General features: G+C 47.5%; 1 protein-coding gene across 3 annotated transcripts in view; it reads right to left on the reverse strand.

Annotated features, from left to right (window-relative positions):
- The window catches only part of TSC22D3 (TSC22 domain family member 3), a 64,118-nt gene extending 52,628 nt beyond the window's left edge, over window positions 1–11,490 (reverse strand). Inside the window, exons 1-2 of one of the 3 annotated variants that reach the window (XM_050777397.1) lie at window positions 11,396–11,490; window positions 9,538–9,963 (exon numbers count right to left, since the gene is read on the reverse strand). In XM_050777397.1, coding sequence (XP_050633354.1) covers window positions 9,538–9,857 — 320 coding nt within the window. In that variant the 5' untranslated portion in view covers window positions 9,858–9,963; window positions 11,396–11,490. Of the gene's footprint in view, window positions 1–9,537; window positions 9,964–10,216; window positions 10,427–11,395 lie in introns of those variants that run through there. The other 2 variants (XM_050777396.1, XM_050777399.1) reach the window with 2 other exon arrangements.
- Window positions 11,491–11,680: the final 190 nt, after the last annotated feature.

Here is an 11,680-nt window from a genome sequence, read left to right on the forward strand (position 1 = left end):
GGTCGAATGAGGTGCTGCCATCATTCATTTATCTGTGCACCTGGGCAGGCAGATTATGTTGCCTTAAAACTGAGCAGTTCTTTTCTTATTATTTATTTCTTTGTTTTGTTTTCTTTGTTTCTTTTTCTTTTTTACTGCTACAGCCTATGAACCAAAAGGGCAGAGGGGATAGGGAGAAGAAAGGGGCTGGAAGCCTGGGAGGAGTCCCACGAAGGAAAATTCTGCATCTGCATCTCAGGTCCCCTAATTTTCACTGGATTCTGTGATCTGGGGGGCTAGGGGTGCCAAGCTCTTCTGAGCCCTGAGATGGTAGTCTTAAGCTTGTTCAAGAACTTATGATTCAGCTTTGGATGCAAATCATGCCTGCTGGTAATTCCCACACCACCTTTTTGACTTTGTTTCCCTGTTTCTCCTCTCTTTCTTGGAGTGGAGAGCAGTGTCCCCACCTACTCACGACCTGTGAGCCATTTACCTGATGGCAACACATGTGAGACAGACTGGGGCAAAGACAAAGGAAGAGAAGAAGAGGAGCTATTGGTTTAGTCACAAACCTTGAGCTAGTGGAATATTAGATTGATGGGGATATTCTGTGCTGTAGATAGTCACATTCGTTATTAGAGAAATCTATCATAGAATCTGGCAATACTGACTTCACTGGGGGCTCAGTTCCACTAAGCTGGTAATGTAATTTTCTGAATAGGCCAGGCAGAGAGCTAAGAATCATTGTGAATTCAGGTCAACCTGGGGATTTTGAGACTTCATGGAGCATGGACTGGAAATTGGCTCTTGAAAGGCCTTCCTTTAAACAGCTCCTCCATCTTCCGGTAAACCCCCTCCAGCTTCCGGTAAACCCTTTCACCTGGTGTCAGTCAGCCTGGAGTTTCCACTCCCCACCCCCCACAACTCCCCCCACCCCAGCCCACCCCCCCCACCCCAGCCCACCCAATAGTTTCTGAACCAACAAGCAGATACAAAAGGAAGAGGGACTTCTGCGACCTGTTCTGGGGCCTTTCCATGCACCACGCAGTTTCTTTAGCAGTGCATTATCAGGTGATAGTAGGTTCCTCCCTGTCACCTCCAAAATGCCTCAAGCCAAACTAAGTCCACTCCAGCTTGCCTGTCTGCTTACATTTACTGCTGAGTGTGGAGGCTGAGTGTGGGGCCGGGTCAGGCTTTGCGGCCTGGCATTTGTCTCTGAGCAGACTGCTTGCCTGACACTGGGGAGAGTAGGCTTTTCCTTGGGAAGTATGATGAGCTTGACTTGGACCCCCAGCAGGCTTCCAAATGCCTGCCCCCAGGGAAGCCTACCACTGAGTAAGCAGAAGTGTGATGCCTCAGTAACCTGGCTCTGTTACATAAGACATGCTAGTTATGAGTCAGGGCCCTCAGGCTGGCCTAGGCCCAGCCTAGTCTGGGAGTGAGGCTAAACGGCAGCACTGAAGGAGGGGTGTCTTGGGAGTGGGGTAAGCCAGGAAGGAGCTGCTGGAGTTGCTTCCTTTCCTCTCACTTCTCACCCCCTTCTTCCTTAGGGATAGCTCTAGCCAATCAACAGCCTAGATAGCATGGAGTGGGAATCCTGGCCAGACCCCTAAGCTGTGAACAGCTGCTCTCCATCTCCCCTGAAGAGAAGATTAGAGGAAGTGGGTTGAATACTCAAGGCTATTCTGTGAGTAAAGTCTTCCTTCGAGGAAGGATGGGGAAGGTCCCTGTGGTGCACTGTCCATAGGCAGGGGCCCGATTTCTGGCTGGACCTATTTGAGGAAAGTGGCTTCCAGGAGAGGAAGGCCAATGGTGAGCCTGGGTCATCAGTGATCCAACCTGCTTCCAGCTCTTGTTTTCCCTTGGGCTAGTGTCTGTACAATGGGAAGCTTCCCATTCAGTCTTCTGTACTGGCTGGGATCTTACTGCCTCTTACACAGTTTCCAGAAGGGCCACAGCTACTTTGGGGCAGGAATTTTCAGCTAGAAGGTACAAGTGAACTTACCTTGCCTACTGATAAAATTTCCTCCTGCCTGGAATAGCATTGAGAAAAGCTTGTTTTCTGCTCTCACAGATGGCATCTTAGCCCCACTCCAACTCTAGTTAAGCTGGATTTCAGCATGGTAGACAGTGGCCTCCAAAAGATATTTTTTCCCTGACCTGACTCTTCATCAAACCTAGGTTGCCCTGAAACTGGGATCTAGCCTTCTGGCCTTCATGGGGCTCCTTCTAGCCCATGGGGTTCTATGGAGGGCCTTCTCTGCCAAAGCTGTGGTACTACAGCAATGCCCTAACCCTTGTTCCATTATTGCAGACTTTGGGACAACACAGTATGTTCTGGGCCATTACTGCTCTCTTTATTTAAAACGAAATTTCATCTTTCTGACCCCTGTGGTCATGGAATGCTCTCCCTTGAGTTCACTGAGCACACAAAATACCCCATCAAATGAACCCATGTTTTAGTCTCAACTTAGCACATTGGTTTTTCCAGGGCTCAAGAGGCTATTGCATGACACCAACCAATTGGTTATGTAAACCCAGCCAGCCATAGCAGATTATGACTTTATAGTTATCTTTAGGGATGGCTTACATAAGAAGAAGAGAAAGTTCAGGTAGGAGCAGAATCACGATGAGCCAACAGCGCAACACCACCACCAGGTGCAGACATGGCCAACCTCATTCCTCCCAACCAACCCACCAGTTGGGGGCAAGAATTCTGCAGAGTTCCATCACCCAGGATACCTAGAGGTCTTGGCAGTCTTGGCCAGATACATCCATCTCCATTTTACCCAGACTCCCTGGTCTTCAGGACCTGATCTGGAAAGGAGCCAACCCTCTACCTGAAATGGAGAGTTTGTTGGTTTATCTGCAAGTGCAAATATAAGCAGGATTGTTAACCTTCTCTTCAGGCAGGGAAGAAAACTAAGGTCACCCTGGAAAGCATTATTTACTGAGGTGTGGACTCAGTAAATTATAGTCCACTTCTGGCAAAAACTGAGGAGTAGATGAAATTCAAGCTCTGTGCTTCCCACCTTTCTTTAAGAGCATGAACTTTCCAAACAGATCTTTTGAACTCTCATGCTGTCCAGGCCCCATGCTGTAACAGCCCAAGCTAGGCCTTCCATGGACTCCAGCTCCATCTCTCTACCTCTCTCCTCCAAACTTCGCTTTGCCACATTCCAGTCCTTCAGGACCCTATTCCCAGTGAGCTGTCACCATGACTGGAGGTCTGATAAACAAATCCATACAAAGTAGTTAATGGCAAGTAATGGTGTCACATGTTACTCTTTTAAAAGGTACACTAGACCTTGGCCATTCATGAGAGATACACACTAAAACTTTTACCAGTCTCCAACTGATGGATGCAATCTCTAAAGCATGTCATTTCTCCCATAAATCGTCTATTTCCAAGTAGCACCATCACTTTGCTAAACTTTGTAGCTTTCTTTTCATTGTAATCAGTAGCACCAGCAGCTGGCTTAGAGAGGGAGCATTCTCCTCAAGGAATGCCCTGAGACATTTGCTCATTTTATGACAGGTTCCTACGTATGTGTGGACTACGAGAAGCAGACCACAAAATTGTGTTGAAAAGTAGGTGCTGGGCAATGCCACATCTAGGTACATACCCCAAAGAATTAAAAGCAGGGACTTGAACAGATACTTGTACACCAGTGTTCATAGCAGCATTCTTCATAATAGCCAAAAGAGGGAAGCAACCTAAGTGTCCACTGACAGATGAATGGATAAGCCAAAGAGGTATATCCATACAATGGAATTTTATTCAGCCATAAAAAGAATGAAGTACTGATACATGCTACAACATGGATGAAGTTTAAAACATACTGAATGAAAGAAGCCAGACATAAAATATTGTATGATTCCATTTATCTGAAATATCTAAATAGGCAAATCCATAGAGACGGAAAGTAGAATGGAGGTTACCAGAGGGTAGTGGGAGGGAGAAATGGGGAAATGGGGAGTTATTGTTTAATAGGTACAGAGTTTTTGTTTGGGATGATGACAGCATTTTGGGAATGATAATGGTTGCAGAACATTGTTAATGTACCTAATGCCACTGAATCGTACACTTAGAAATGGTTAAAATGGCAAATTTTATGTTACATCTATTTTACCACTATATATATATGTACTATGTACAATATATACATATAATATATCTCTCTCTTTCTCTTTCACACACACACACACACACACACACACGTAGATGTGGGGTAGGGCACCAGGCTCACTCATTGGTGAAAGGACTGGTCCCCACATACTAGCCTCCTAACACATGTGATTCACATCTGTGCCTCAGCAAAAAGACAGTTTCTTACAAGTCTGAGTTCTCATGAAGTATCCAAACCATGAATGTTAAGTTTGCAAATGCATTTGTGCTTTTAATGGAGAATGTCCCTTAATCCAAGAATGCCTATTCTTTGTCAGACCACTAGGCACTCAGGAAATAGTTATTTTAAATTACTTTGGGCTATGAAAGGACTTTTGAAGCTTGATACCAAAAGCAAAAATCACAAAGGCAAAGAATGACAGGCTTAACCACACAGAAACCCAAAACCGCTCTACAGCAAGTAACTCCATCCTCAAAATCAAATGGCAAATTAGTTGACAATGGGTTGCAATCTCTAATACAGGGTTTCTCACAGTGTGGTCTACATACCAGCGGTGCTCTGGCAGAGGAATTTTAGATGGTACATGGACAGAGAACTGAATCTTAAATAGTATGAACTTAGGCACTTTACTGCAGCAGGCAGCCAATCAAATCATGCCGTGTGAGTGGCCACCACCTCAGAAGCCAGGTCCAGGAATATACATTATGAAATTACTTGTTCTGAGACTCACTTAGAGAAGCACAAATAATTTTTGCACAATTTTTTCTTGAAAACCTGATTTCCGAATCTTTATCCTTCCCCTTTGTTACTATATTAATAGGAGTATTACATGAATTAGCACACATAAAGCAATTAGAAATGTTTGCTATTTTTATCATTTTCTGAGCATTTATGTGTGGGAACCAGCTGGGGCCAGATCAGAAGCTTAAAGGTAGAATCCTAGGGTTTTTAGAGCCGGAAGGGAAATCGGATTCAGAGTATTTCAGATCACACTTGCCAGGTATGCTCTGGGGTCAAAGGTAGAATAGAGCTGATTAAGAGGTTTTGGGTAAAATCTTAGAAAAAAATTTGAGGTTACAGCAACAACAATCACAACAAATACTGCCAAAGCTCCCGTTCCAGATTGTTATACCTTACAGGTCAGAAAAATTAAGGAAGGCTCTTCAAATGTCAACTTGGGAAGATTTTTCATATGCTACGTTTAAATTGGAAACTTCTGCTGTTTGCCCAGAATATTCTATCTCCCTCCTAAGTTTTCCAGTATTAGAAACATATTCAAATGACAAGGGGGAGTCCCCTAACAATAGGGTGACCAACCATCCCAGTTTCCCTAGGACTGTTCCAGATTGAGCATAGGCAGTCTGTATCCCAGGACTGGGATGGTTGGTTTCCCTACCTAATAAGGACATTTTGACCATTTTGAAAGGTTCTGAGCTCACATTTACCTCTGCTTCATAGACAATTCTGAAGTGTTCCAATAATTTCTTTAGCATTAGTTTAGTTACTGAGTGTTCTTAACAATTCTTTCTTCATAGACAATTCATGCTCTGCTCTTCATTGTGATGCATTGGGCAAGATACTTAATTTTTTCCAAGCCTCAATTTCCTTCTTTATAAAATGAAAATGCATGATAATAGTACCCATTTGGTCCGGCGCAGTGGCTCACGCCTGTAATCCCAGCACTTTGGGAGGCCAAGGCTGGTGGATCATTTGAGATCAGGAGTTTGAGACCAGCCTGACTAATATGTTGAAACTCCATCTCTACTAAAAATACAAAAGTTAGCCGAGTGTGGTGGCATGTGCCTGTAGTCCCAACTACTGAGGAGGCTGAGACAGGAGAATTGCTTGAACCCAGGAGGTGGAGATTGCAGTGAGCTGAGATCATGCCACTGCACTCTAGCCCGGGCAACAGAGCAAGACTCCGTCTCAAAATAAATAAATAAATAAATAAATGTACCCGTTCCATAGAGTTGATGTAAATAAGATTATGCAGATACATTGTGAATGTTCAAGAAGTGTTAGTTATTAATCTATTATGGTTATTAGTTACACAATACAAGATTAAAGGGATAGTGTTTAAAATACACTTCTTCCCCAACCCAATGGTGTACAGGTCCATTTACATAACAATAGGCTGCATGCCCATTCTCACTGATTCATATGTATATACACAATACTATCAGGACTTCCATCAGGCTAGGAGAGTTACTGCATGCGGTTAAAAGGAAGGAAAACAACTTTTAAACATTAATAAGAATTTTCTAGCACAGTATAAAGTTGTAAAATCTTTACAAGGGACCACATCAATATTTAAGTAGTCATCCAACTAAAGAAACCTTTATTGAATATTGGCTGTATAACTAAAAGCCAAGGGAAAACCAAGCAAGTAAAATACAGGCCTGCCCTCAAATTGCTTATACTCTTGTATTCCAAGGAAACCAAGAACGAAGCTGGGAGCCAGGGACAGGTCAAAGCAGACAAACCAGATGTAAATCAAGAATGTGCCCTGCCCCCTTCTTCCTAAGAATATAGGAGGCCTCTCGGCAGAGGAATGGACCGCAGGAGGAGGGGTGGGGAGACTAGCTTCTCCAGCAGGAGAGGCCTTGAAAGTTGACAAAGGAAAAAAGCACCCAACAGGAACCTGAAATGCCAAATCATTAAATTGAATAGAAGTAAAAACGATGACTGAAGTATGATGATAGAAACCCAGGAAATTTAATGAAATAACAAGGGAAATGTCCACTTAGGAGAAGGCTGTCCACCCCACATATTGGAGAAGCCCCATGACTAGCAATAATGGTCTTCTAGTTTGCTAATGGAGCATGTCATATTGGGCAAAACCTAAACCGAATTCAGAATCCCCAGTCTCTAAGGTCCCAGTTGTCAAGGAAAACAAGAGGGGATCAGTGGCTCACGCCTGTGATCCCGGCACTTTGAGAGGCTGAGGTGGGCGGATCGCTTGAGCCCAGGAGTTCGAGACAAGCCTGCACAACATGGCAAGATCCCGTCTCTGTAAAAAACAAAAAACAAAAAACAAAAAACAAAAAAATTAGCTGGGTATGGTGGTATATGCCTGTAGTCCCAGCTACCTGGGAGGCTGAAGTGGGAGGATTGATGGAGCCCAGGAGTTTGAGGCTGCGGTGAACTGTGATCATGCAACTGCACTCCAGCCTGGGTGACAGAGTGAGATCCTATCTCAGAAAAAAAAAAAAAAAAAGGCAAGAGATTGCTTTGTCCTCTTAGAACTATAAGACTGTTACCACAGGACCCTGTTACTCCCCAGCCTTAGCAAAGCCTGAGAGCTTGCTGGTTAGCTCCTCAGTGGTTTTGAACGCTGAGTGAGTTGCTCTGATCGAAGGAGACAGGGTGCTCACACACATCTTTCCTACAATTTGTGCTTCTCCCTCAACCAATACCTATAACGCCACCCCCCTACATCTCCACCCTGTAGCATTTCCAGGCTTTGCCAGAAACCAAGGGTCACTAAACTCGTATTAGTGGAGTAGATGACAAAGGAGGTATTCCCTTTCCAGAAACCCAAACAACCAGGATGCTCCCGACGTGTGGCACAAGTAAACACTTTGATCTCAGGCTTTTAGCTTCACACTTCCCTCACCCAGGTTTGATCCTCCTAGGCCCAGAACCAGAGGAAGCGTCTCCTCTCACACTTTCCTAAAGCCTGGAGTGGCACTTTCTCTCCCAGTTGAACAAATGCAAATGCTACAAGTGCTCTTTCCAGGTTTTTCTACTATCCCTCCCCTGCTGCCACTCTCCAACAGAGACAGGCGGGATCCTTAGGAGCCTGTTAGGGCTTTCGCTCTGCAGGATTTCAGCATCTGTGGGCTGAATACACTTGTAGTAATCTTTCACCAGAAATGAAGATTCCCTCAAAACCTTTCTGTCCGCAGCCTGGTTTATTTTATTTTATTATTTTTTAAAAAATCAGCCTGGTTTATTTTAGACAATGAGATAATTTGATGCCTAAAGTGAAATAATAGATGAGAAAGGGCTTCAATGGTGTCGAAAATTCCCGAGGAATACGACTTGTTATAATAACACTAACGAGGTTAGCAGCCCTGCTTGTCTTGCCCAGAACCACTGGGGCTGGGCTGAGGCGGAGGCGATGGTGGATTTGTCTTGGGGCAAGGGAGGCAAACCTGCTCTTAGCATTAAGTGAGGATAGCGCCTGCCTTTCTCGATTGCTTTTAAAATTTCCTATTTGAGCCTGCTTACATTCCAAATATTTTGTAGGTGCTCAGAATTTCTTATCACTTTGGGCACATCACCTGCCTACAACCTAGAATCTCAGAGCTAAAAGGAACCTTAGAGAGACTAGAGCGGTCAGGCGACCTGCTCAGGCTCATACAAACAGGTGAAGTCATAACTTGTGCCACAACCCAGGTCTCCCATAGCGGCGATGTCTTTCTTTTACATAACCTGTGTTGTTGAGCAAGAATAAATCCTCCCTTATACACTCTCACACACATGCTGGTGCCCTATCCTGATGGCGCTAAGGACACTAAATCCATGGCTGGGTTTCCTGATGTTGTCTGCCCTGCCTCTAAATTGCCTCAGTTGTTCCCAGAGACTGGTTCTTGCCAGGGTGTCTCAAACTGAAGGACAGCAGCCGCCTTGGGTCTTCCCATTGTGTTTTTCCCTCCCTTGTCCTCCCCTTGCCTCCCCAGCAGGATTTCTAGAAAGCTTGACCCGTACTCCAACACATGCTTGCAACGACATGGATTCATCCGCCCTCCTGCCACACATAGTTCTTGAGGCACTCAAGGTGTCCTAGGGTGCTCTCTGGGGTTGCGCTTAGCTTACATTTGAAATTGAAGGCTGTGATCCATGAAGGAGGCGAATCCCTCCCATCCAGAGGCTCAAGAAATTCTCACAAGTCTCTGATTTTTAAAAATTTTCCCCTCCCCCTCTCCCACCACCAGCAGTTTAATTTGTCTTGACATTTTGCTTGCCCTCACTGTCAGTCAGGGCCACTCAGTAATTTTAAAGCCCTTGCAGTTTCAATCTGCGTTTGCACATTTAGAAATGGGCTTTGGAGAAGGGTAGAACTTGAAACTCAAGGAGACCCCATGGCAGAATCTCCAAAGGGGCTATGGAAATGTGTCCATTTGAGGAGGGGGTACTTTCAGCTACCTCCAAACCATCTGGTGTCTGCCCACCTTCTAGGGCCCAGCGTCCCCATCAGAAAGCCTTTGCAGGCACCTTTCAGAATAGGGCTTGCACCTGCCAGGCCTCCCCTCAGCTCCGCGGTACTCCAGGCAACCTCAAGGTCCAGTCACTGCAGCCTGCGAGTCAGACCTCCCCAGTAACCCTCGTGAACTTCCTAGTTGCCCCTTTTGTCAGAGGTGAGGGTGCAGCAGAGGCTGGTGCGAGCAAGGACTGAGTTCCCGCCGTGTGCCGAGCCACCCACCTGTGGAAGAAGAGCAGGATGGAGAGCATGGTCTGGTCGATGTTGCGGTTGCAGATGCCCTCGTTGATCAGGTAGCAGGGGTCGCGCAGCACCGGCTCTAGCGAATCCTGCCGCATTATGCTGTTGAGCTTGTCGGTATTGAGGTTCTCAAAGACCAGCTTTTCCTGCAGCTGCCGAAAGTTGCTCACTGTAGGGCTGCCCGGGTTGTTGTTCTCCCCGCTGTTGCCTCGCTGGAGTCCGCTCCGGTGGGCCAGGTCCAGGCAGCAGTTGCAGCAGTCGAGGCCGACAGGTGAGCGGCAGTCGAGCTTGGACTGGGCCATCTTCTCAGGCTCGGAGGTCGCCTGGCCTGCGAGGTCAGGGGCGGCTGGCAGGTGCGCACCCGCCGGGCTGGCCTGAGGGGACTCCAGGGTGCCTAGAAAAGACAAGCTGTGAGGAAAAGAGTTGGAAATTAGCGCCTAAAGCCAGCCACCCTCGGCTCGGCCCCCTTCTGGCTGTACTGCTCCGGGTGCGAATAGAAACAGCTGGACAAACAGCTCTGAGCGGATCCTTCGGGCTCACTTCCTCCTCTTCCTCCTTCTCCTCCCCCTCTTCTTGAGGCCGGGGCCGTCCCCCTGAGGTGCCACACGCGGCCCCAGCGCAGTCCCAAGTTTCCCAAGTGTGAGCAGGGATTGGGGCGGACCTGTGGAGGCAGGAAGGGCGGGCAGCAGGGCAGAGGGGGAGCCGGGGCGCGCCCTTGCTCCCTCCCTCCTTTGCTCCCTCCCTCCTCGGTTTGCAGGCTCTCCGGTTCTCGGGCTCCCCTGGGCTGTGACGGCTGAGCGGTGGCAGGAGCTGAGAGCGAGTGAGCTAGTGAGCGATCTGCACACCCGAGAGTCAGCACTGGGATATGACAGCATGTAAATTACCCTAGAGGGGCCGGCGGAGGACGCTCATCCGCCGCTTCTCCGGCGGGCTGGCGGGGGCCCCGAGCGGGCTGGATCCTGCCTCTCCACCCCTCGCCCCGCCCCGCCGCACCCTCGTGCCCTGGCACCCACGCTGCCGCTTGCACCCTCGCCCGCGCTCCTGGGAGCCGGCCCGGCTCTCACTCTCTCGGCGAGCCGGACGCTTCGGTTCAGGCTCTTTCAGCGCTCATGGCGCATCCTCCGCCAGAAATACGCACGCAGCCCACCCGGGCTGCCGTGCCCCCCTAGTGGCCTGGTCTCGCGGGGCTCGAGCTCAGTGTGAGGGCAAATGTCTCTAGTCTCACCTCGAATGGGTCCCCCTACAGAAGAGACGACGCCGTCGAGAGCCCCAAGTGTTGTAGCCTTAAACCATCCGTCCCCCCCCCGCTTTTTTGAGGGGGGCGGCGTGTAAGGAGAGCGGTTGCCTCAGTAGAGAGAGAGTGCCAGGCACACATCAGGAGTACCCAATAAATGCTGTAAACAAAACTCACAGAAGCACGCTCAAACTCTCCTCAGTTTCTGTCTCTTTCTGCTTACTTAACGATATCGTCACCTCCTTTCCCCGGCTCGCTGTGTCCTCTCTTCCCTGAACCCCTCAGAGGCAGTCCCTTTCCCGGCTTCCCTCTGCCCCTTCGCCGTCTCTCCTCAATCCTCCCCTTCCTTCTCTCTGCTCTTCTGCTCCCGCTCATTTCACTATTTCCCTTCTTTTTTCTCTTTTCTTTTTTTTTTCTTTACCCATTTCCTCTACTTTCTCCCCCATTTCCATTCCTTTACTTTTCTTTCCTTGTTTCTTTTCTCCTTTTCTCTATTTCCCCATTTCCCCTTTCTCCCCTTTCCTCTTCCCCCCCCCGCCATTTCCCTTATTTTATTTTCCCCTCATTTCTTACTTCAGCACCCCTCTTTTTCCTCACTTCACTTACCTTCTCCTATTTCTCCAAATTTGCTCTCCTTCTCCTTTTCTGAACCTCACCTGCCACCTTAGTTGATCTCCGTCTGTCGTTACCCTTTCAATAGATGTAGCGATTGCATGTTCACAGGCCTGAGGGGCGTACCCCAGCTCTGTAAGATGGAGGGATGTTCGGGCTGGGCAAGTGGGTTTCCAGGGTGTTTCAGGACTCAGAGACTTGGAATACTTTAAATGTATAGGATTAAATAATTATTAGTGCCTGAAAAAATTAAACTTTTCATGATGTTCAGTTTTCACG

This window comes from Macaca thibetana, chromosome X (assembly GCF_024542745.1).
Source record: "Macaca thibetana thibetana isolate TM-01 chromosome X, ASM2454274v1, whole genome shotgun sequence".
Taxonomy (NCBI): Eukaryota; Metazoa; Chordata; class Mammalia; order Primates; family Cercopithecidae; genus Macaca; species Macaca thibetana.